The sequence below is a fragment of the Numida meleagris genome, chromosome 13 (assembly GCF_002078875.1).
Source record: "Numida meleagris isolate 19003 breed g44 Domestic line chromosome 13, NumMel1.0, whole genome shotgun sequence".
Classification (NCBI taxonomy): domain Eukaryota; kingdom Metazoa; phylum Chordata; class Aves; order Galliformes; family Numididae; genus Numida; species Numida meleagris.
The window spans coordinates 7,877,597-7,903,204 of NC_034421.1; the positions used below are offsets into that span (position 1 = coordinate 7,877,597).

Below are 25,608 nucleotides of genomic sequence, written 5' to 3' on the forward strand. Positions count from 1 at the left end.
CTTTTCTATGGAGCAGTGCACAAAAGTATGAGTTATTTCACAGAATCACAGAATTTGAGCCTGATCCATTTATTTAAAAATTATGTGCAGTAAGATTCTACATTCATATGGTTATTTTGCAAAGTGGTCATTCTGGACAGAATTAACTGCAGTGCATTTGGATCTGTATATATTATTACTTTCAGAATACAATCTTTCTAACAGTTCTGACCTGTCTGTTCCTCCTCAGTAAAGCCCATAATTGTCATGGCTTCCAAGGTCTCCTGGAACATCTCATCATCTTGTTGAGCAGGAATAGGAACGTGACCATTAGATAGAAAGGTGTAGTTGTTGAAGCCTTCCAGCAGCAGATCATCTAAAAGACAAAGAAGAAAAGTGTGAGTTAAGTGTGTCAGCTTAAAGCTGTAAGTCTTACATTTAATTCTATGTGTAACCTAGTCGGGATTATATCTCTCTTCTTGGCCTTCTAGACCTGCACATTCATACTGGATAATAATAAGAATGGAACCAGGTAACAACAAAAGGGATCCAAACCAAAAGACTCTTAAGTCCACACAATGGCCAGCAACAGATTCTTATAATAAATATTAGGGAAAATGTAGAGTTATCCATTGCTTTATACATTCTTTGGCAACCAGTAGTGTAGGGAAAGATGTTGTATTTGAACCATGATGTTCCAATTGATGTTATATCGAATTCCTGCTTTTTTCAGAACACTTACACTTTTCACCACAACATTCTGAAACTATTTCACAGTGTAAACGTGAGCTGTGAGAAAGATACTCTCTCGATTGTAAAACTGCTAGCCAATAATTTTATTAGGAACCCCTGATTTGTGTGTGTGTAAAAAATAATACACAACTCTTCCTTGTTCATCTTGATATCATTCAAGATGAATGAGTTTATATCTCCTGTCAGTTGAAACATCTTATAAACTGTAAACCACCTGGCTTAAACAGATACACAAGTTGAAACTTTTTTACAATTCACTTAAGAGAATTATTTTCTATGGCTAAAGAACTGTTTATTTATCAAAAGGACTGAATAACATTCTCTTAAAGATATTAAGATGAATTACATAGGTAAGCTATTCTTCACGCTGTTCAATGAGATGTAAGAATCATTAGCAAGTAACTTACTTCTCATTTGTTCAGAAGCTCCAGCAATCAAATAGTAAAAGATATGAAATGTTCGCTCATCTTTAGCCTGACGAATAGCACGGGATTTTTCAAGCAAATCTGTTTGTCAAGTATGTTAAAAAAAAAAACAAACATATTCCAGTCCTTCCATAATTGTGCCTTCAGTCTCAGAACCATCAAGAGCATTGCTTACATTTTTGCCATGAGCTTATCTAACATGAATTTGGTTCTAATTTTGTGTTGGGAGCACTAATACTGGTTTAATTATCACTGTGAGGAGCAGAACAATTTCCTACCTCTTATTGTATGATAAGAGCTGGTAATCGTGATAGTAAGCATCACTATAGTCATAAATACTTCTAAAGTTAAACGTATAAAAATGGTATTCACAACAACATTAACTTCACTTTTAGAATTAAGTACAAATATGATTCTTTCACCATAGGGTGGGGCCGCTAAAAGAATTTTTTCAGGCCAGTATTGTAGCTATAGAAGCAGTAAAAGCAAACTTTATTTATTGTCCATTTTTATAACTAAAATACTAAAAATGAAGTTAACAGTAGTGTTAACAGTAGTGTTAAGTATTTTGACATCAGTCACTGGTTTACACTTTAAATAATATAATGCTATAGATAAAACTTCAGATAAGACCAGAAAAAATAAAGCCTTTTTTTTTTTTCTAAGGGTCATTTCTCAAAGTAAGTGCAGAAAGCTAAACTGTTTGATGTCACATCCAGCAGATAAGGTCCTTCTTTTAGCTGCATGTTTATTTCTCCTCATTTATTGTAGCAAGCTGCTCCTCTACCCAAAGATGAGGAATGCAGCACTAAGGAATTTAGCTACATGTCCATTTACACACTATCTCATAAACAAAACCCAGGGAAGAGGCAACAGTACTTGGCAAGTAAAGCCAATCTAAGTTGAATTTCTCTGAAATATTTGTACTTTATTCCTGAAAAAAACCCCACATCAGAGCTAGTGATATATATAGCACACTGCTCTAGGTACGTCACTTGAAAGACCAGGCCGGTATTTAGTACCTAGAGCAGACAAGCTCTCTGAAAATATCCACTGCTTGATGCCATCTGAGACATCAACACCAGCAAAATATTTGTTTCACTTCAGTTATGCAAGTTCCCAGAGAAGTAATTTCTGACCATGGTGATTTAACAAAACATGCAAAGATCAAAGCAGGTTCAGGGTAAGCTGTCCTTCAGCTTGACAAAAGGAGAGGAACTGTAGGGCATCCAAAGACAGCTCTTCTGCCTGCATCGTGTTATTTGGCTTTTCCTGTCTATGTTATTTTTACTACTATCAAGTTAGAGGGATAGGGAAAAGTATATTACTTTTATTAAGATGACTGCTTATCCTGCAGACATAAACTGTAAAGCTGTATTATCATATGGAAATCTCCCTCAGCAGGTTATTCTCCATACGTTTTCTTGGAATCCATCTATCCCAGTGCAGCATACATAACTTTTGCAGGAATGCCAAACCCGGGCTTGAGAAATGGGAAACATTCTCTAAGTTCCTGGATAAACCATAGTAATAATGCCAAGTTCGCCGTCTCTTTTTTTTTTTTTTTCCCAAAGATTCTGTAACAGCACTGATGAAACAGGAAAGTTTCAAATCTTTTTATATAGTTGGAAACCTAGATGACAGGGAACTGGATTGACCCATGCAGGATCACACCGATGTGAAACAAAACAACTGCATAGCTCTCAAGATCACATGCAACCTCAACCACAAATCATTCTTCTCCATTTTCTGAAGCTGTATGTGGAGAATAGCATACTTTCCTATAGCTGAGAAAAGAGATTTGAAAATGTAAGCATAAGAGTAAGACAAACTGAGAATCTGGTACCAGTATAAATGGAACCACTTCCCTCCATCTTTGTTTATACCAGCCTCAGCGATATTTGCCTTTCTTAGACATGCAGTGAAGTGTGTTTATCTTTCTTCCTTCTGCTAACCCTAGTTAGCTTCCAGTGCTGTTCACAGAAAAGGATACAAGTCTCTATGTTTGCTCCGACAATGTAGCCTGTCACATCAAAGTTGATGCGGATAAATTTGCCCTGCGAAGGAAAAGAAGACCTAGGTTGGGCTGTTCTTTTAGGTTATATTGGGTTTTACAACATTTGCATGTAGGCCGATCAGTGGGATATGTATATCATCCTCTTAAGAATAACGTGCTCGATTCCCTCCTGCCAGGACAACCAGGCTGAAATGAACTCCTCTGACAGTGTTCAATGTGGGAGTAGGATTAGATCTGAGGGATCCCTCTGCAGAGAGTCAGCAGAGGTAGGAGTGGAGGGCCTGCAGGGAAAAAGAATATCTGCCAGCACTCCCAGCAAAAAGTAGCATCAAATAGTTACAGCTCCCATCTACTGTTACTCTAATGTGAATCCATGTGAGATGCTTTTTCTTTTTCTCTTGTAGTCTTTCATTTAAGTCATTAACCACTCTTGCTCAATAACAGTAATACTTTCCAACAAGATGCACGCTCAGCAGTGGTGCAAAGAAAAAGAAAGTACAGACCTCCTTTTCAAATTTCTAGAGAATGATATGTCCTGGAGCAGTAGTTGACTCTCCAAGGCCACACATAGACCACTAAACTGTGAGAGTACAATGGCACTGTGAAGTCTGAGATTGATTTTTAGTCTTGTAAAAGGCCAAATTCCTATTTCAGAGATAAATACTATACAGGATTTCAAAGGGATTGGTTTAGAGAAGCTCTTTAGACAGAAGCACTGAAGGTAAGAGGGCCAATCTTTGTACATTGTTTTAAAGGATGGTGTACCTTCCCACAACATAGACCAAATGGATTTTTCCTACTTACAAATCTGGAGGAGTTGTCATTCTTCACAGTTTTCGCATTTCCAAAAGCTTCAAGAATAGGGTTTGCCTGTAGAAGCTGTTTTTCCAGCTCACCCTAAAATTCATTCAGACTCAGTTAACCCTGAACTTCATAATTAGTTATTTAAAAACAGCAGATGTACACTGGAGAAAAATGTGGAGAAAGATAATTTAAGCCTCTAACTTTTTTGTTGAAGACTGCACTGCTTGTGGATTTGTTTTCATTCCCTGTTAATCTTTTTGTTTATATATTTGTGCAGTCAACTGCTGTCCTGTATACATGACCCTTTTCCAGCCCTGTTGCCTCTGGCAGATCAAAGTCTAATAATCTGTTTAGCATCATGACTGGTCTTTCTTAATAAGAGGGTCATTCAATGTCAAATTATATATATATCTTTTTTTTTCAGTTTAATGTCATTTTTAAAGATGATATTCTTAAAGGAACCTCTAGCATATCTTTTTCAAGTTAGTTCATCGAGATCCTTTGCTAGCAAACGACGATGTAATTAGAATAACTTGCTGAGAATCATTTTAATGTAATGCAGCACAAAGCTACAAAGCAGATTTTACCAAGTCTATTAATAATGATCCATGCAAGGCTATTTAGGTTAAAAATGAAAGTGCATTGATTTATTTCAAACTAAGATAATGAATTCTCATGCAAACACACAAACCTTTTATTATGGTGTTAATTGTGCTTGCTAATTGCTAGTGGAAACAAATCATGCAATGAAACAAGCATGCATTTAATACTCCTATTTCTAAACAAACCAATGAACTTGAAAAAAGTCTTTGCTTATTAAGATGGTTTGATGGTTTTTTAACTTCTCATTTAGCTCTGTGCTATGAAATTACTTTCACATTTGCTTCTTCTCATCCTATTTGCGGACTACTTTACAGTAGCATGTCCCATTTTAAATAACTCATGCTGCATAACAGCAGGAAAAAGTCCTTGGCAGATAATATGATATTATTTAAATCATTCTAATATGAAAATGAGTCATATTTAAGTTGAATCTAGAGGCAGTGATTTGAAAAATGACAGTCCTTCCCAATTTGGGTGCAAAACTGGTAAGCTTCTAAGTGCTGTTTCTGAATTTCTTGTAACTTATATGGGAATGATGAGAGTTACTCAAAAATATCATTAAAAAAACCCAAATGGCTAAACTTATCTACATGGTCAAATGGTGGAAGAATGAGGACCTTCCCAAGAGTATAGATGTTTGGAGAGCTAAGGCTTGAAGAAAGTCCCTTGAACTCCATGGAGTTGTTTGGGCCAGCAATGAATTTAGCTTTTTTTCAGAGAGCTTGTCAAATGAAGTAATAAATTAAATTAAGGGGCAACACTTCACTGTAGCTGAAGTCTGAGAACCAGCAATCAGAATGGGAGAAAAAGGATAATGCAAAAAAGTCCCATTTTCCTGGCATAACAAACAAACAGAATACGCCAGCAAAGCTGCCTATGTTCCCAAAGTACTGATATGCTGGATGGCACACTGCAATGCAGGAGGGCCCATGAGGGCCTGTAAGAAACTGCCATAACATACCTGCAGACACACGCTGCAGTGGGAATTGCTCTGTTACACATTATAGCAGCAAGCTAGGAGCATGCTAACTTTTGCGGATGTGAACAATCCTCAACAGTTACATGAAAACGTAAAACTGAAAGCAATATCAAATGGAAAGCATGCAGCCAAACAAATCAATCAACACCGTGAGTTTTAGGAATTATTTCACAACAGTCCTAGAAAGTTCAACCTGAAGTACGGAAAACATTTAGATATTTTTCATTCAGAAATCACATTGCTCAATTTCAGGCTGAGTGGCTCTTTCAGGATCGTGGGAAATTTCATTCAAACTATGGCGATTTGAACACACACATATGAAAGAGAGTGATACTTGAGAGATGACCCTGCCTGTGTCAGACCTCATTCTTCACTTCACCATGGAGCCTGACACAGTTAGGGTTGATTTGTGAGAGCATTTGGCGCTATTGTTGCTTTTCATCATATCATACAACATATTTCAACAAAATCTCTCTTAAATTTTTTGAGGTGCAACAATAGCATGCAGATCTACACTCAGTGCCTTAAACACACATCAAACAGTCTAAGTTACTCACGTAAGAAAAAGATGGACCTTGCTGTATTGAATAATGTGGTATAAAACAAATGTCAGTATCATTTCCATTAGACAGACATTTTTATCGTTTTTCCTGTATTAAAATAACCAATACACAGTTTCCATGCAAATAAACCAGAAAAACAAAGAAAAACAATCTACTGCAGACATACCAAGAGTACAAATACAAGTAGTATATATGGAGTATTTTAACCAAGTTTAAAAAAAAAAAAAAAAAAAAAAGACCTGAAGCAAAGGGATGGGATTTGGATTCAGTCCCAGGTCAGTCTCCCAGGACCAGGCAGGACTGATATTTTTATGGTAAATCCCCAGCTCTTTTCTGGTGCAATGGAGGCATTTTGCTATTAATTATTTTTTAATGACTGAAATTGCAGTGTCAGTAGCCCCAGGCACTGAATTACTACTTGTCAACATATTATAGAACAATTTAGACTTTCTCTCAGCCTTCATCTGGTGAATATTTGTCTTCACGCCTGTCTTGGAGCCAGTTTAATCCTGAAACTCATGTAATTCCCTAGAGGAGTGAGCAGCAACTACAGTTATATGCTCAGTAGGAATGGCCCTGAAACCACAAGTTCATTTCCCCCAGCCACTGAGCAGGACTCGGTTGGATGAAATTTTTTTTTTTTCATAAACATTCAACAAAGGAAAGCTATGCCTTTGATATTGGACTGTTTCCATCAACTTGAATCACAGATTTCTAGAAAGTACTGCCCCAAGGGGACATCTGCTTCTTCCCCTTCCCTGAAGCACCCCCATTATTCACAGTGGAAGAGGCCAGGCAGTACTTTGGAGTCTTCTATCTGCAGACATATAGCATAGGCAAGACCCAGCACAGGTGTGGTTGTGAGATTTTTACTTTGTTTTGCACTATGCTACTAATTCTTTATTTTTCACTCAGATTTGCACTTGGGGCACACTGAAATCTCTCGCTGAATTAAGCTCATTTTATCATAAAAGTGAATTGCTACATTTTTTTTTTTCCTCAGGAGTAATTGAGTAATATAAAAAGGGCTAGAAATGACTTAGGACTTGGAGTTACATCAATGAAAACAGCAAAGACAGGTGAGAACTTCACCCACACCAATATCTCAGCGAACTGCGTAGGCATAAGCTAATATTACAGTTCAGAGCAAAATGATGAATTTTAATCACTAAGGTAAGGTTATTACAAATTCTGAAGCAATAAGGTACTTTATTTAAAATCTGCCTTTCAAAATTGTTCTGTGTCAGAGGTGCAAAAAGAAGTGATAGGTTATATTTTGGAACTCTTTGCTACTTTGTAAGAAAATATGCCTGCTAACAAAGCTAATCAATACTTCAGAAGTTTAAAATTATTATACATTTTTGTGATACAGTCGGATAATGTTTTAGTTAAAAGCTTTTCTAAACTTCTTATTTACCAGGAGCCAAGGGTAGAATAAGGACCCAAGCCCTTGCAGACTTCAAGTCCTTCATGTTACGATATAAATAGGTGCTATGCATATAGAAAACTATGAATATTTCTCTTCTAACAAAGTACATTCTGATTTGATGCCTAAGAGGGTGTCAAACAAAAGATTTTTTTTCCATAAACATAGAGCTGTGATCTAATTGTGTACTCTTAATATGTCGACTATTTGGCAAGCCACAGACATTGACTTGCTGTTAGCAATAAGCTCAATACAGTCCCAGTTGGCAAAAAGGGGAGTTGAACACAGAAGAGCTCACTCACAGTGATGCTGGTGTCCTTTTTGCCTTTATGTGATGAAGCAACAACGGCCAGGTACTGAATGACCTTTTTGGTGTTCTCTGTCTTGCCAGCGCCAGATTCACCTCTGAGGGGAAGGAAAATGACACAAAGGAAGGTAGGTAACTGGTGAACTTCTTCTGCCATATGATGTATGTCATGTACAAAAACAAGACTGGAATCTGCCCGGCTCTGTGTATATCCCAGAACATAGTCCCTCTAAATCCACCTGACTTTATCATGCAAAGAACGCTGTATCAGAGCTGTATTTCTATCCCTTTCATATCTTGACTGGACACTGGGCCATTTATGGCAATTGTTAAGCATTTTTTATGGCAGTTCATCTTGCTTTGGCAGTGTCTGAACATTTATGAGAATTGAGGCTGGCAGGGAGTCTGCTCATATTTTAAGAATAACAACAGAAAAAACATTAACTATAATGTGGTACAAGAATAAGAAAAGCCATCAACAAGAATACAATAGTTTTCTCTACTGAAATTGTGGCATTAAAGCAAGTTATATCAGCGCTGGAGAATAAGGGAATGATACTGCCTTATCTGAACTCCATGTTCAAACTTTCCATGAATTCAGTGGGACCGGAGTGGGCACTGCTGGAGGCATCCCTGCTAGCAGGGCAGCAGGGACATCTCATATGGGGACATTCCTGACCAGCAGAACTGCCATCCTGGCTGTGTTCTGTCTCTTGGGAAGCAGGAATGCAGTGGTAACTTTCCATCTCCCAGAGGACTTCCACGGTTAAGTTTATTTACAACTTTTAAGTCTTCTCATAAAGTAAAATGCTAGTTTTCAAAGTACAGGATCAAGGACCAGATTTACAGTCTTTTCTCAGAAGAAAGAACATTTCCAATCTACTCTTCCCTCTCTGTCACATTTTATCATCTCAGTTTTGCTAGATGCCTTTGACTCTGATGATGATGTGGACTAAAACGTTTTTATACTGTCCTGTCTCAGCAGTCAAAAAGGGCATGAAAGTGGGTGTGGATGTAGTAATTTAGCTCTTTCAACTCTACTGAGCTAGTGCTGTGAGGACCACAGTCTACATGGAAGTCGGACCTCTGTGTCTTTGGATTTAAATTAAAATGAATTTAAAAATAAAAAGAACAATACATATAAAAGTCCCACGGATATTTGTCAGCTCTTTTGAAACTGAATCTGTTTAGCGGGATCCACTGCAGTTATGCTTCTTTTCCTAATTAGGAAATAGAGGAGTTAATTTTTCCTACCAAGGGACCAGTGAAAAATGGACATAAAAAATATGAGTAAAATCTGGGAAGAACTTTAAAATTGAGATGACACTGATGTAAACCTTAGGAAGCCAGAAACAATTTCTGCCTGATACACATAACAATGTGGAGTGTTTCTTCTGGCTTTTAGAGTTTTAACCAGAAATAATCGAGATGTTTCCTTTTCACAAGACCTGGGTTGATTTGCACAGTTTAGAGGTTGGGTCCATCCCTGCCCTGGACTTCAGTGCTAAAACATTTCCATGTTTTATTGATAAAAATTAAATGTCCTGGGAACAATTCCAAACCAAGCACACCAATTTGAAGATGTATGCGTACAAAGTTTTCAAATAAATCTACCTTGCAACTCTGATACTTTGGAAAAAAATAAAAGCATTCTTCAAACAAACTCTAGGCTTTGAACTATTCTATTTTATTAAAGGTTATTTGTAGTTCATCACTACATGAATTGCATTTCCTTTCTCCCAGGGCAGTGGTGCCCATCATTTGGCTTTCCCCTGAATGCCTGTGAGTATTACCATATAAGGCATCATTTTAGTTGTAATTATCCTACCATACTGTAATAGTTCAGTTACTTAACATTTTGTTCTGTGCTTGCTTTCCTTAACTCTTTGCTCCTGCACAGTTTGAGGGTTTTTCTATTTTCTGCAGCTATTCTTTTTGAGCTTTTGAAGTGGACAATAAAAAATTCTCAACATGACATGGAAATATTTCAACACAAAGTGGAAAACAGATGGGATCTCACAGCTATAAGGATGAAAAAAAAAAGTAATGAAGTATCATGTTCATTGCTGATGGATACTTGTTTTTCTAAACATATCAAATCACTTTTAAATGTCCCTGAGAATACACAAGTCTGATAAACAAGTACTCATTAAACAACATTACTCTGAAGGATGCAGCAGAGCTGTATGACAAGGTCTAGACTTCATCTCAGTGATAAAATACCATGTGTTTGAAGAGTAATTAATGAAGAGGAATAGCTGAATCAGGTTCAGTGCCTTTAAACATCAAGAAGCTTACAAGGGGAAATATGTAGGAGGAGGAGAGCATGTGACTCTCTCAGTTCAGTTCATAGGTCAATTAAACTTTTCCTAAAACTATTGAGCTGCAGCAGAACTGGTCACGCTGCTTTTTTTTTTCTCAGCATCTTTCTTGAAGTACCACCATTTCTAGGATGGCAGAAGCAAGTTTTATTGTGAGGTGGTATGAAGAATCCCATCTGTGTCAAATCTGCATGCTCTCTTTAGTCTCAGTGACTCAATTGCTAAAGAGGGGCCTTTTTCTTGCAAGCATCATGATTGTGGCATGGACCCTACACACAGTGGGATTCCTCCCAGGAGTCATCTTCTGATTGTCTGTATTCCTCAGTCTGTACCCCAAATCATGTTCCAAGTGAGGAGTGCACCATACAAACTGTTACCACTATCCTAATAATTTTGGGGAGCGGACAGATCATTTGTTTAACTGAAGTATCTCAAATCATTCTTGTTGCTGCCATACTTAGAAGCAGCACATTTATTGCTAGTGCACATCTTTTCACCCAGCTCACGTGGGTAATGCAAGAACAAAGAGAGGAAAAGCATTTATTGTCTCACAGCTGTGATCAGTCCAACAACAGTACTAAAATGTCTTCCCATACATGTTTTCATCCTAAGAAACCGCCTTGTTTTCCCAGAGTAAAAAGATATACTAGGCTTATAGGCTTGCTACGTTAAAAAAAAACAACAACTAAACAATGCCTTCTCATTGTGTGACATATTTTAAATTTATTCCTCCTTCGTTTCTCGGTGGGTTTTTTTTTCTTTTAAGAACTCAGTGAAGGATTTAAGGCACATAAGCCCACTTACGTAGTGCTACTCAATCCTCCATAACTCTACTGCCTTCACCTTAAATGAAAATTATCCCAGTTCGAATAGGTTTCCAAATTAGCACAAGGTGAGAGTGATAAGCTGACCCCACTGATGTGGGGTGAACCTGGGGTGTAGCTAGGACTGCTGCATGTTTGGGGAAAGAATAGTTAAAAAACTGGACTTTTTGTTGAAAAGTTGAAAGCTTTCTATATTAATATTATGATATAAGACTTAGCTTAATTCCACTTTTGGAAACATCTAAAAAGTAACAGCAGGATTTATTGTCAGCATTTGTTTCAGCAAGCAGTGAACCACAAAAATTGACCATTCACACATCCCTTAATCTGGCTACTCTGGCACTGCGGGAAGCCTCTGTGAACACAGCAGTCAATGAGGTGCTCCAAATCGCATTAGGGCTTGGCAGGCTTCATCCTGCAGTATGAGATGTGCAGAGATAATGAAAATCTTTGTCCTAGACCGGCTGAATCCCCCCAGAGACCTCGCTCAGAAGCCAGCCCACTGATCCAACTAAGTTTACTTACAAAAAATTCCCAAGAGACTGAGCTGGTTCAGCACCAAACTCCACCCCAGGTCTAAAGCAACACAAGATAACCATGCGGGAGAAGGGCCAGACAGCATGCTTGCCAGCTCCTGTCTTTGAGATTTAGTGGGCTGAGAAAGAAAAGAGTTTAGCTCTCTTACAAAGGAGACTTTGCCTAACAAGACTTTGCAATTTGGAAGACGTCCTGGGTGAATGCTTCTTGACATGTATCAGGAGAGAAAGCAGGCAGAGGTAATGGAGCCAATTGAGGCTCTGGAGTTTGCCCCAAAAGGGAGAGGAAAGGACAGTCACTGCCAAACCCAGAATTCTGCCTGTTGCTGTACCAAATTAAGTGCAAACAGTACCCTGCTCTGTACGTTTTGGTGGAAGCTAATCAATCTAAATGCATGCATAAAAAAAAGTAGATGAGCTCTTGGCAGCATTCCCAACAATTTCTATCCCAATGTTTACAGCTACACTTTTTTCACAGTGTAGGTACCAGCCCTTGGAAAGTTTGAGTCTATGCCTATTGAAAGAAAAGATCCCAGGTGATCAATGCCATGAGGTCTTCAGTTATTGTTCTGTATTTTAGGCAAAAACATAACTTTTTAGAATTTTTAGCAATTATAAAATAATGTCAATTGATTGTACTGGAGAGCTGCCCAGCTGAAAGCCAAGTGAACTTTCTTGTTTCTGTACAGCCAAATAAGGCCAAAAAGGAGGATAAACTAGTAGTAATTAAAGCTGTGTACACTGATTTTAGCTTAACTAATCTTGATTTAAAAGACCAGTGAGAGGAATTTTTCAAGCTGTGGGTCATGATGACAATCCAACATGCAGCAGCTATTCTAAACATGTGGTTGTTTTCCAAATGGGAAAGATATTTCATTCTCTTTATTTTATGTTTTAGTGGTGTGAAATGCTTTATGTTTTCAGCTCCTAGGCAGAAAAAAAGAAGGTATTCATATTCAGTATATTTTGTAGCCGTCAGAAGTGAAAACTTAAAGAATTTTCATGAACAGAAAGGCATTGATTTGCAAAAGAAATTTCCTGAAAAAAAATCTTAACATTCCAAGATTAAAAGACGAGTTACTGATACAATAATAAACAAAGGTACAGGAATAGAAGGATGAAATGCAGAATTTAAATTAGTCTCCATTACCGTGACATGTTTCATCCTGGGGAGAAAGTTATGGTCAATTTTTATTTCATCATTGCATCGATTTTAGATTTGTTTCAGTTTTCATGCATATTTGGACAGATTTGTGACTGATATACTTGCATGTAATTGAAATCTGGCAATGAAAGAGGTCAGAGCTGTGCTAGTCTTTTTGGTACAGTATGTAATCTGTACTTCTTACATGATGAATTTGTTTCAGCCAGCAGTGGCACTCACCAGTACCTGTATGGCTGGTGATCAGTAGCACTGTTTTCTAAAAACAGCCAGTAGCCACATTTTTATGGATAACCTCCCCAAACCAGTTCACTTTGGGACTGTGACATGTATTTGCTATCTGTGACTGACTACAGCATCACTGTTTAATCCTGCTATAAATACTAGGCATGCCATCTTCTGCAAACAATTATTTGTTTTTACATGAATTGAATATTACTTTTTATCAGCAAAACTGGAAGATGCCTAATACAACAAACACAAAATTATGTCAAAATCATCTTCAGTAGCACTCAGGTAAATAAAACCAACTGATAAGCCATAGAGCAATGTGATTGTGGTCAAAACTGAAGGTCCTCTTCCAATTAAACAGTCTGAGTGCTTTGCAAAAATTGGTAGGAATGATAAACCAAGGGGACTTTGGGGAGTAGTATGTCACACAGAGCAAAGTTTATTGCAATAAAATCACCATCTGACCCATGGTACACTAACTGCCCCCACCAAATCTGGCACTGATGGCAGGTCAAAACTAAAAGAGGAGAACTTCAGCAAGCCAGGACTCAGAAAAATCAAGGCTTTCAGAACAGGGCTGGCTCAGCTGGTGTTTTGCTATCGCCTAAAGCAACTACATAAAGAACACAGAAAGGTTCAATGAGTGCAGCGTGCACCTAGCTGGCACACCACAGCTTTGCACACAGGCTTCCACGTGGGCTGTGCCAGCAGGGAAGCGCCAAGCCTTGGCTGCTGTAGCTACACAACGTACTAACAGACCAAAATAACATGAACATAGAAGATCAATTTCTTAAAATGACAGCTGATTTAGGATATGACAGTAGGCTACCACCAGGCAGGAATGAAAAGCAACCCAGTTAATATCCAGAATTCTCCGTGTTCCTCAGTTTTCTCAGTTTCCTTAAGGGAGCTCTTAATCTCTAGTTCTCCCTTCACAACTACAGTCCCCAGCTGCTTGCTGTAAACTTTGAATTCAAAGTCAGTTTAAAGTGAGAACTTTGCGCACTGAAGACATATTATGGCACTGATAATTGCTTCTTATTTTGTCAGCAGGCAAATCTTCTACTGGGACTGCAAGTCAAGCTCTTTGAAGGTGAGAATATATCAGTTCCATCAGAATTTGAATTGATTTTGAATAAGGAATGACATCATAATATTAAGAGATAACAAAATAACAGAGTTTACTTACGTGCACAGGATAGACTGGTCTTCTCGGTCTGTGAATAAAGAAAAAAATCCATTAATTAGGGAAAATAGCTAAGTCCTGACAAAAGTACTTATATTTGTAATGACTTACATTGAGCAATCTAGACCTTTCAAAACCTGACAATTCACAATTAGTCAAAAGTACAGGGTTCACATCTTATTTAATTTGCCCTCATATTTAAATAAGTATCTCTAATGGAAATATTTTGTACCAAAAAATGAACAAAAGGTTAGGAGTTCAAAAATATTTTTTTGTAAATTCCATGAGAGATGAACTATAATGAGGACAGCAAAGAGATCAGACTCCCTATAAGAAGATTATAATTGATAATTTCAAGCCTGAAACTCGAGTTGTTATTATGCTTATGAAATATGGCTAGCAGCCCACTTCAGACAAAGTCTGAGCAGATAAGGCATCAAAAACTAAGACATTTTACGGTGGTCATTAGATTCTGAAAGGAAGGCAGTTCAAATAACTGAACGCTCTGCTCCATTTCATTTCAGATTTAGAAATGACTTTTTTATCAAAAGGTATCCCTCTGTCTGTAAGGTATCCTCCAAAGACTGGGAGAAAACAAGATACTTTACACATTTTACAAAAGTGTATCAACAAGAACATAAGTATTCTTCATGTTTTACCATGAACAAGATTGCCAAACATATATTGGATGAAAATTTATAAAAGGGTGGGCCAAAATCTCCATTTCTACTGTGTAAGGCATGTAAGAGGTTTCTGTGGTGCAGTCCAATACACTGTAATGTTGCAGCATGGTTTAGAAGCACATCCTAGCTCCATAATCTTGTTGTGTATCTCCCTGCTTATGCATTTGGATTCGGAGTTTCTCTTTACCTTCAGAACTTCTGCACAGAATTTTCTACCAAAAGGCTGATCTCAGGACTTTAGGCTGTGGTAGGGAACACACACTGAGGTTTCATAATGTCCTCCACAACACTAATGTATTTTGCAAAGCTCTGCTGAAAGAAGATTTCCAAAAAAGTCTGTGATACTGACAGGCTTTACAGTTTGGCTTCTGTGGCAAGATGTGTGTTTATCATGTTTGCTGTGATCAATTCTGTAGTAGAACCCTTTTTTAAAACTGTGGAATTGTTCAACACTAGCAGAGGTTACACAGAAAGGTGTGCTGTCTCCACCCTTGGACATATTTGCAAGTAGACTTGATTAATGCTATGAGCAACTTTCATGGCATTGAAACTGGCCCTTCTTTGCAAGAAGCTGCCTCAAACTGCCTTGTACAGACTGTAGAAAAATCTTCTGATTAAAAAAACAAATTCCCAAGTTGGTCAAATGTGTATTGAAATGTCTGCTTGGCTTATAAACCTGAGATTTGAAGCAGACAGTTAAATAAGGCAGAAGCAAACATGTCTATATATTTATGTATTATCCACCAGATGCAGAGCAAGCGTTAGAGCAGTGCAGCCTCTGGGCAGAGGTTAAGACACAAACCCATTCCTCATTTTATTCTGTGTGTTGGATGACTTGCAGGGCTATCTATCTGGATGCTCACCCTTATCGCTGACCTTGTATGTAATAAATGGCATGAGATAAACAAGCTTTCTGTACTGTGCAAAGATAATAGAGATAAATTTGGCCTATTAAGCTCAGAAGTTGTAATTGCTGCCTGGACCACAGCCAGCCTAGGGAAAGCAGCAGTGGATTCTGCTTTGGCTTGTATTGATATTAAACAACTGTATTTACTCCCAGTTGTTCATTAACGTTATAACATCAACTGCTTCATTGATCACTTGCTCAGCAAATGGCACCACTTAACTGCTTCAGTTGGTAAACTGGTACAAAATGATTAATTACGTTGCTGTTGGAGGTATCTGTCAACACAGCAGGACTCTTCCACATACACATTTTGGAGGAGAGGAGCTGTGCACCATGCTTATTTTTCACTGCAGGATACTGAACTTGGCTGTCTTTTAAATTAAAAAAAATGAGAACGCAGCAGTATTTTTTCTAAAAATTTACTGTTGTGTAAATAGAAACCATTGGCATATATTGATATTACATCACAAACCCATAAATATCATAAAGTAAATAAAAGTGACTCCTTGATACAGAGTTGCCAGTGGAAATTCTGAGCGCAGGGGACATTTGAAAAAGTAATTTTCCTCCAAGCCAAGTATTTTTTCATTTATCTGCCCGTTGCTGGTCCTCTTTCTCTCTCCAGTAAGTGACAGACCCCTCTTGATGGTGTCTCATACAGTGGCCCACCACAGGCATTTGTGCAAGTGCACTTTGTGACTCTGATAGCAATTTGCCTGAAGGCTGCTGGGAGTTCTTGGAGAGAAAAGCAAAACTATTGGTTTTTTTCATCTTTTCCTTGTAATCCTGAATGGCTTCTAAGATCGTACCTGTGCAATCTGATTGTTCCCTGTAAGTGAGCAGCCCTATGGCTTTCTTGCAGAAGTCTGTGAGGAAGCAGAAGGAAAAGACTCCTCTCTTGGTCACTGGACTTATCCCCTTATAATGCCCCAAGCACTTGGCAGCCTTATGAAGTCCTGAAGTATAAAGCCCTAAGTTGCTGAGTTGTACAGCCTGTCCTGCAAAACCTCACACTGACACACTGGCCTACGCACATTCATGGAGGGAGAATATGCAACATTGCTCCATTTCCTTCAAAAGTTTCAACATATTGAAAAGGTAAGGATGAAATGAGGAAACCAAATCCTATTCTGTTATGTCTTGAGCTTCAATACCAGCCTCATTTGCTTTCCAGGATTCTCCAGATTGACTGCTTCTATTTCTGTTCTGAAATATTTTATTCTGTATAGGAAGCACTGTGCCCTGTTTTGGGACTCTGAAACATTATGTGGGTAGGTTTAGCAGAAGAAAATGACTTGCACAAAATATAGCTCAATAAGCATAATTTCTGGGGCTCATGAAGTAACAAAATATCTTATATGTTCCAATATCTCTATGGTTAATGCCTTTTTAAAAAATGTCATACTACCTGGAAGACTATCACATTCACCCCCTGTACATCTATATTAAACATTTTGGGCATTTGGGGATTTTCTCCTGAATATTTAATAGTAAACAGACCTACTTTACAGTCTAAAATCCACCAGCTTTCCTAACCCTGAAGTTGTCTTTTTTTTTTTTTTCTGGAATATGCTTCACTTTTTCACCAAACACCTCCAGTTTGCTTGTAGGAATCAAATGCCCTTCTGTTCTCAATAGACACACTAGTTCTGCTTAATCACAAACAAAATCAGATGGTTTATCACAATGAAGCAGCAAGCTGGCAGCTTTACCATAAAAGGGAAGAACAGATTGAAGCCATGCTCCAGCACTCACTTACTGCTTCTTTACATTTGTTAATAACTGTACTGCCTAAAGGGGACATTTCTGTATGGTCCTGCTAAGGACACAGTAAACAGCTGGGTTTTCTTGCAGCTTCCTTTTCTGGGACCTTGGGAACTGTGGTTCCCTCCCATACCTCCCAGTAACTACAAGGTTGTTTGTTTTTCCATCTTTAACTCAAGCTTGCTTACAAAGTGCTTGCATAAAAATGGCTTTGCAGAAAATAGATAAGTTTCTTGGAGTTGAAGAAAGCCTCGGTATATCTTCTCAGTATTATTCATGAACAGAGCACTTAATAAAAGCATAATCTTCCACATGAAAAAATAATTCTATTATTACTGCTATGCAACCTGACTTTCCATATTTGTGTTGTTCATCACTCATTTGCTGTTTGCCACCTACAGAGACAATGGCAGACGGCAGCAGAATTACCCATCCTCACTGGACCATCATCACTGGCATCTGGCAGTTCTGCAGAAGCCATCCATCTGCCCATCTCTGCCTCCTCTGCCCTGGACCATGGTGCCCTCTCCTGTCCTGCATCATACCTTTGTGCAGCCACACTGCACACCAGGCTGCAGAAACCCACACTAAAATGAACCTAGCTGAAAACAAGGAGTGATTGTAGCCTGGAGTGTTTCTATGTGAAGACTGCATGAAGACCAGTGCTGGGAGTGTTGGAATGAGGGGGCTGAGCCTTCTGCATAGGAACTGTGAAGTGCTACTGTAACTGCAGTGAGAAGCCACTGCATCCATAACACAGGATATAGAGGTGAGTAAAGAAACATAGGGTGACTTTTTTTATGACCGCTGTCTCTGGCATCCAGTTATTTGACTTCTGTTAATGGTGGCTGTGTTGTTACCAGAACAACTTTGATGGGACTTGAACATCATCCTTAATGAATATATTAACCATGTAAGTCTCGAAAGCAGAGGAAGAGCACATGCTTTTTGCTGGATGTTTGTGCCAACAGAGGGTAGGAATGTGAAGGGTTGTGATCCCCGGCTGATGAACCTGCAATAGGACCAGCTACTGGCAGACACCATGGCTTGATTTGCTGAGAGACAGAGGTAGCCCAGGACATTTGGACAAGCTGACTGCTTTTGGCCAAGCTGTCCTGATCACGAAGTACTAGAATGCAATTCTTAGTCTCATGAACCTAAGATATATTTTAGTTTGGCAAGAAGAAACTATGCAAGTTTCTCAGATAAGGAGTAATACTGACATTTCACAAGGAAAACATCCAGTGCCCTGATCCATGTTTACGAACATGAATCTCTCCTTATACTCCCTTTACAAACGTGTTTACAAAGTCCCACGAAGCACTCTGTCTGTATGTATGTACTGCATACACACACACACAATTCTGTTGTTGCCCACTCTCACCACTCCAGTGTGAATACAATTTGGCTGAATAACTAGTTACATTAAGCTTTGGTTTAGTTTTATGCACAAAACATGAGCCTGTTTTTCCAAACAAAAGCTTAGCTTTAAAGGCAGCTGGGGCCCTCTTCAGAGATGGAGAGACTCCAAAGCAGCATGTGCAAGTAAATAAGCAAGTAAAGCGTGGGTGTCCTGGGCTTGTGATGCAAGTTCTTGTGGGAAGGGCTTGGCTGCCATGCCAGCTGTGTGAGATTAGGATGGGAGGCAGTGGAAGTGCCCCCTCTTAAAGGTTCAACTTATGGTCTGTTCCCTCCTCCTTTCTTTTCCCTTCCTTCCTATTTGTTCTCCCCTTCCTCTCTTCTGGCAGGAAGGTTTCCTTGCAGAAAAGACATATGAATCATAAGGTATGAAGATTCATCAAGAATGAGTGGTGTCAGAATATTATTTCAAACACCAAAAAAGTGAACAGAAAGAAGGGAAAGCATCCACTTGTGCTACCTCTTTCTCCCAGCCTGGGAGGCACAGCTAAATTCTGTCTGTTCTAGAAGTAGTTAATGACTGCAGTGAAGGGTAATCAAGCTCAGGTGGCTTTACAAGACCACCTTAGGAACAAGAGGAGAGAGGAAGAGTGAAAGAGGTTCTTAACCTGCTGGGATCAGGTAGAGAACTGATATTGGTTTCATCTTAAGCAGGAAAATCGTACATACTGCCATACTGAAACAATTCTTATTTTTCAGTAATAGATACAGTGTTATGTTCCTTTTTCTTTCTTGGGGGTATCTTGCACCCTTTCTTAGTTGACTTTTCCCTTATGCCACTCTGAGGGATAAGTAGCAGAGTTCTGCACTGCTGAATGTGAAGGGTACTGCTAAGCTTTTTGCATAGCTCCCTAGTGATGCTTGCTGCTGAAAGGCTTTGGGGAAAGAAGACTGCTCTGTCTGCAGGGCCTGCTCAGAACCCTGGGAAGTGCTGCATGCAGAGCACAGAGATTGATGCATGGTCTGCAGGACAGGTGCATGGCTGAAGCTTACAGGGATCTGCTTATACCAAGTAAGTTTATTTCAGCTGTGGCTCCATTAAATGTGAGATTCATTGCATTACGTTATTCTAAAAGCTTAAACCTGTCCTCTCTGCTCTAAATATTTTTTATATACCTGTCTTTGTTGTTACAGTAAGGAGGAATGTTTGATTTCAGTATGTCTGTTATTGATGCTTTATTGATCCTCCTTTGCTGCACTGTAATTCTGCCTCCTGGGGATGATAAAATTGATACAGCTCCAGAAAAGAAATGTCACATGAGTGATAGGAAGAAAAAGTGTTGATGTTGTAAGGCAGATAACTATTTCTCTGGGTTTAGAGTTGAATTCATTATATTTCAAGTACTTGCATGTCTGAAAATGTAAGATCCTAAGGTTAGAAACCAAAGTTACAATTAGCTGATCAACTTACATAAGTAAATGATCTTCAGGAGTTTAAAGTTTTTTTGTTATCTGGATTATTTTGTTAGCATTGCAGTTAGTACATTGAGTACTCAAGACATTTTTGGGGAGAAAAGACGTGTCTTGATGCCTTTGATATGTATCACAATTGGTGTGTGTATCTACATGTAGTGTTTGTTCCAAAATAATAGAGATTTGGTTGATATTTAAAGACAGCAGAAGTCTGAAAGGTGTCGGTCAACTTAGCACAGAGGCCTATCGCATACTTTGTCTACCTGAGCCTTGAATTATAACAACGTAAGCCATCTGCAATGTTCTGAACAGACTGCTCTTAAGTCCTAGTGAACTTATTTCTTTCAGATTTCAACTACAGGAGTGCTGCTATCGTGCTCACAATGTGTGCCAGGGTCGCAGTTAGATAAAATGCAAAATGGTTTTGAATGGATTAGTATCTCCACAGCAATTGCTGTTCTGTGTTTGTATGTACACGTTGCTAAGAAGTCAACGCTGGGTATTTATCTAGCAGCTAAACTGAGATTTCTAGATGCTGTTAATCATTTTTCCCTTCAGACCTAAAACCCGTAAGCCCTAAACCCTTAAATCCTTAAACTGGAAACCAGGCAGCCCTAAGCTTCAGGGCCGAGTTTGCAAATCTTGCTGAACCACAGTCACGAGGCAGAACTTCTGCAGGATCAGACCTCAAATGGAGATTTAAATTTCAAAGTGTTCTGCAGCCTCCTGGTTCCCCAGAGCACCCGAAGCTGCTGTGATCTGGCAATCAGTCACATCCCTGCATTCTGTAGATGTTGCAGCCTTGCGTGGTCATTGCTGTAGCTTTTTTATCTCTAAATGAATGATCTTTCCCTAGGACAAAATTCCCTTTGCCTATCAGTATTGAATGCAAAAATTCCCTACGTATTTCTAACGTTTCGTTTGTATGCTTTGGAGTCTGACTGCTTTCCCACTGCTTTTCCATTAGAAAACAGAGCACATCTCAAATCAAGACTCCAAAGCATTAGATAGTACTGACAGTAGTCCCAAAATGTTATTTGAATCTGCGTACTAGGAGAGAGTGAGGAGCAACACCAACAGATGCAACAGCCTTAGCAGCTAACTTTGGAATAGTCTCCACTGGTGCATAGGGAGTGTTTTCCATGCCCGTATTTGCCAAAACTATTTGCTCAAGTTTGAAACCTTCCCACATGCCTCGACACAGATGGGTAAAAGGATTGTTTTTCCTTTTTGAGTCAGTGTTTGTGGAGTGCCGTTCCTGCCAAAGAATTCCTCCGAAACTTCTTGAAAGCCCACGTCTCCCTCTGTATCAGAGCCTTTCTGACCGTGCTTCTTGCGGGAACATGCATGCAGCAATAAGTTGTTCTCTCCTGTGTTACAGTGCCATGATTTCTAAGAACAATCCTACCTTGCAGCATGCTCCTGTAGGCTGTGTCCGCAATAGCGTAGATGTGGGGTGGCATCTCGTGCCTCTTCTTTCCTTTGTACATTTCGATAATCTTCTCTGAGTAGATGGGCAGCTGTTTGTATGGGTTTACCACAACGCAGAAGAGACCTGAATAAGTCTGCAAGGAAAATCAAGTAAAAAAGGGAATTAGTATCGTGTGGAAACACAGGCGTCAGCTGCACTGAACTAACAGGATTTTAGCAAATTACACTTAATTTTTTTTCTCAATTTAGTATGACAAATGAAGCAGTGGTTTCTGGATGTATGTGTATGAGTGCAGCTTCCAAGTGCATAAAAAATTATTTCTAATAAGGAAATTCTCAAGAAGTATGTAATTTCTTTCTGCTTGCAGAAACATTCTGCTTTGATATGATGCTGCAAGTTTTTTTTGACTTCGGTTATTTTTGGTATGTAGTGGATCATTCTTATTTGTGACGACATAATGACTACAATGCTTCAGAATATTCCTTTCTACATGTAGTTGTGTCCTGGAATATTATTTGCTCAGGCAGATATCAAATTCTTAAATCTTAGATTAGAAGCTTGGGTTTATGTTGAGCATGTAACCGCCACGTAGCAGTAATGATTAATGCGAGTCCTTGAAAAAAATGACTCCGGTTCCAAACAGATGTCTTATCAGAATGGCCACGTACCTTCACTAAGCAACTGTTTCTGTAAGAGATTCAAGGAAAAATGTTTTATGTTTTCAGTTTACTGAAAGTATTCACGTAAAAATGTATACAAAAACAAGGAAGAACACTGGCCACCAGCTGATGGTTATTCATCCAGGTTATGTTAGGTTTAAAAAATCTCCTTTGCTTCAGAAAGCTCCAGCATGTTGAGCTGGGAACAGAAGCATTAGTGAGTGATAATAGATGAAGAGCCACATATCACAGTTACTAAAAGTAAGCAGTTGGCAAGGGTTTAAGAAACAAGCACAAAAAATAAAGAAAAAAAATGATAGTTGCAGCCCTTAAGCCAGCCAATGGCTGCTATTTTTTGAAACGACACTAGTCTGAAACAAATGGAATAATGTCCTTTATGACTTAGACATAAGTTGTTTGGATTCCCCCAGTTCATGAGTGAGTGCTGTGGTGCACAGTGCTGTCTTGCCCTAACCTCAGTGCTGTGTGTAAGGACAGCTCAAGCCACCTCGATTCCCCCACAGGAACCAGGGTAGCACAGAACTGTAAAATGCCATCTCAAAGGCTTGGATCTGGGCACAGGGGTTTCCCTTTCCTGACCATATTAGGAAATGGCACAACACAGTCTCGGCGCAGCCTGAGCACTTTATATGGTATTGAGCAAACAGGGTGAGAGCATCCATCAGCTCCTGGCGGCGAGGAGCAGGTTGGGTGCTCCGCGCTGGGCAGAACATCTGGGGTGCTCTGGGCACCCATGAGCACCTCTCCTACCTTTAGAGCGTTGTGACTGCATCTTCACTAGCTCTCAATATTCCCAAGTTAAAACCTCTGGGGATCAATCATTGCTCTGCTGGCTTTTCACTGATGACAGAGTTTAGGACAAAACTCTGTGCTAGTAGTGTTGAGATGAACTTTAGTGCTGTACAGTCAATACACTTGAAAAAAGGCTATGTATCTTTTCTTATATAAACTGGAATGACCACTAGGCCCTTAAGGGAAGGATAATAAGATAATTTTTCAGCTGAAGTAGATGTGTTATATATACTCAACTAGTAATTCCGAAGTAAGTAGAAGAATAAATTTCCAATTCAGGAAGTTACTTAGGCCTCACTTCCCTGAGATTTATAGACATTTTCCTCACTTTCATCATGTAAAGTCTGAATGTCTCTACATAGTTATTTACTTGCACACGTAAGCACCAACTTGGATATGCAAGCAGCAGGTTTTCAAAGAAGGGAAAGAGCCTGAGCTGATGAAGTTTGGGCATCCCCATTTCTAACTTGACTGCAACTGATGCCTTCTCTCTCCTGAAGGATGTTAACCAAGACTTGTGGATTCACGACTCACAGCTCTAGATGTTCTACAAAGATCTGGGGAAAACAGATTAACACATGTAATGTTCTGAATGCAAGGAAGCCGGTTAGCCACGCATGGAGTTGGAAGAGGAATTTGAAATTTCTTTGCCTTGGATTATTCTCCTGGGGTATGGTCTACCGAGGGAGGGGGATCTGCAGTCGTGTCCACACAGGAGTGCTGTCCCTTGAACAATCAACACTGATGGGTATTTAAGAGAGACTTATGCAAATACACACATCTGAGTTGTTAGTGCCTACATTTGGGCAGAAGTGTCCCAACACTGTCTCCAACATGCACGTATAGTTTCCTACAGACAAACAATTTTACACTGCTGAGCAAAGACTGAATGAATAGTGCCTATGAGTGCAGCTACAAGAAACTTATTTATGCTCTCAAATCGACTGAAGTTGCTACTTTATTAATGCTTATGTAGTCATTTTTTGTCTCATTTGTATCTGGACAAAGCAGATTCTGTTTGTTCTCAACAGTGTGAAACGTGAGTTAGTGGCAAAGCACTTCTTGTCCTTCTTTCTTAACTCTGATGAACAAAAAGGTCAGGGTGTTCTTCCAGTGTATGGTTACCCTGAATTATTGCACACTTTATTTTCCTCTGATTTGATAATATTTACTTTAAACCTAAGCACAGATGATTTGCTGTGAGACTCTTTTTTTCTTTCCAGCTAGGTTGAATTTTTTTTCTATAGCATAATTGGGAATCCCTACTTGCATCAGTGAAGCTCTAAAGGGAAGAATAGTAAGGTCAAGTTTTCCTTGTATGTGTGGGACTCCAAGGCAGGCAATGTAGGCAGTGCTTGGCAAAGTGAGGAGATGGTGGTTTACAGTTTGTTTTGCAAGTAGATGAGAACAAAGCCAAAAAATCTGTTTATATCCCTCCCACGCTTTTTTTTCCGAAAAGGTATGACAATGTCGAGTAGGACAGCCCTGCGTAAGGCTGGATAATTTAAAACAGTTTTAGGTTTCCTAAAAATACTATTTGTATTACAACTCAACATTTTATTTATAACTGTTAATTAAACACCATCTTAAAGTCTTGTCTCTTGAGAGAGAGAGCTTAATTTCAGATATTGTTCCATGTTTGACTCCATGATAAACAAATTTTAACTTTTCAAAAGTGGATGATGCAAGTAAATTAACTTCCTGTAGGATGTGAGAATTCCATGAAACTCCAGAAAGTAAATGGACAGGAAGTCCTGAAGCATCTGGTCCAATTTTTTTTTTTGTAAAAAGCAGAGAAAAAAAACACCTCCTTCACATTTTATCCATCTATACTACTGGGAATTCCTTTTAAATCTTGCAACAGAGCAAAACATTTTCAGATTAATTCCATTTTTGTAATTAACACTTTGTGCTCTAATATTATAATAACACACAGCTCCCTCTGTTCACCTGTAGACATAGAATCTCGTAAACCCAAATGCTGAGAGCATGGAAGGTCTAGCTTCTTTCAGGCATCTTGATGATGTGCATTTTAGTACATTCCTGAAGGAAAGATCTTCAGCTTTAGCTCTATTAAGTTATGCATAACAATTAAATGTTTTTTTTTGTTTAACTACGTATAATTATCTTATTTTCTGCTTCATTTCCTACCTTCCAATTTAGCACTTTTCAAATTAAAGAGAGCTATACTCCTGCCTCTACAACCACTTTACTTAAGCTCTGTTCGTTCTTTCACTCATCGGTGGTCTGTCATGCAAGTAAAATTTCCATGGATTTAATTTGTTGGTTACTTCTCTACAACATAATGTAGGGATCCTCCATGTAAAATCAAAGATAACTGCTAAGTCCCATGGAAGTTTCCTGACCTCTCTTATTGTGTATTTTGATGACTATTGATGCAG

The 25,608-nt window shown here is 38.8% G+C and overlaps 1 protein-coding gene and 1 long non-coding RNA gene across 6 annotated transcripts in view; one reads left to right on the top strand and one right to left on the bottom strand.

The window, feature by feature from the left end:
• The window catches only part of MYH11 (myosin heavy chain 11), a 57,418-nt gene that overhangs the window by 24,086 nt on the left and 7,724 nt on the right, over positions 1-25,608 (bottom strand). For 4 of the 5 annotated variants that reach the window (XM_021412176.1, XM_021412177.1, XM_021412178.1 and 1 more), the window contains 8 exons: positions 21,711-21,867; positions 14,120-14,147; positions 7,852-7,954; positions 6,118-6,138; positions 3,979-4,071; positions 3,151-3,214; positions 1,140-1,238; positions 212-355 (listed from right to left, as the gene is read on the bottom strand). In XM_021412176.1, coding sequence (XP_021267851.1) covers positions 212-355; positions 1,140-1,238; positions 3,151-3,214; positions 3,979-4,071; positions 6,118-6,138; positions 7,852-7,954; positions 14,120-14,147; positions 21,711-21,867 — 709 coding nt within the window. The remainder of the gene's footprint in view (positions 1-211; positions 356-1,139; positions 1,239-3,150; positions 3,215-3,978; positions 4,072-6,117; positions 6,139-7,851; positions 7,955-14,119; positions 14,148-21,710; positions 21,868-25,608) is intronic. The other variant, XM_021412179.1, reaches the window with a different exon arrangement.
• Positions 16,309-24,926, top strand: LOC110406121. Its single transcript, XR_002443282.1, has 4 exons — positions 16,309-16,804; positions 17,872-19,255; positions 19,796-19,901; positions 23,707-24,926. It is a non-coding gene; the product is annotated as an uncharacterized LOC110406121 (long non-coding RNA).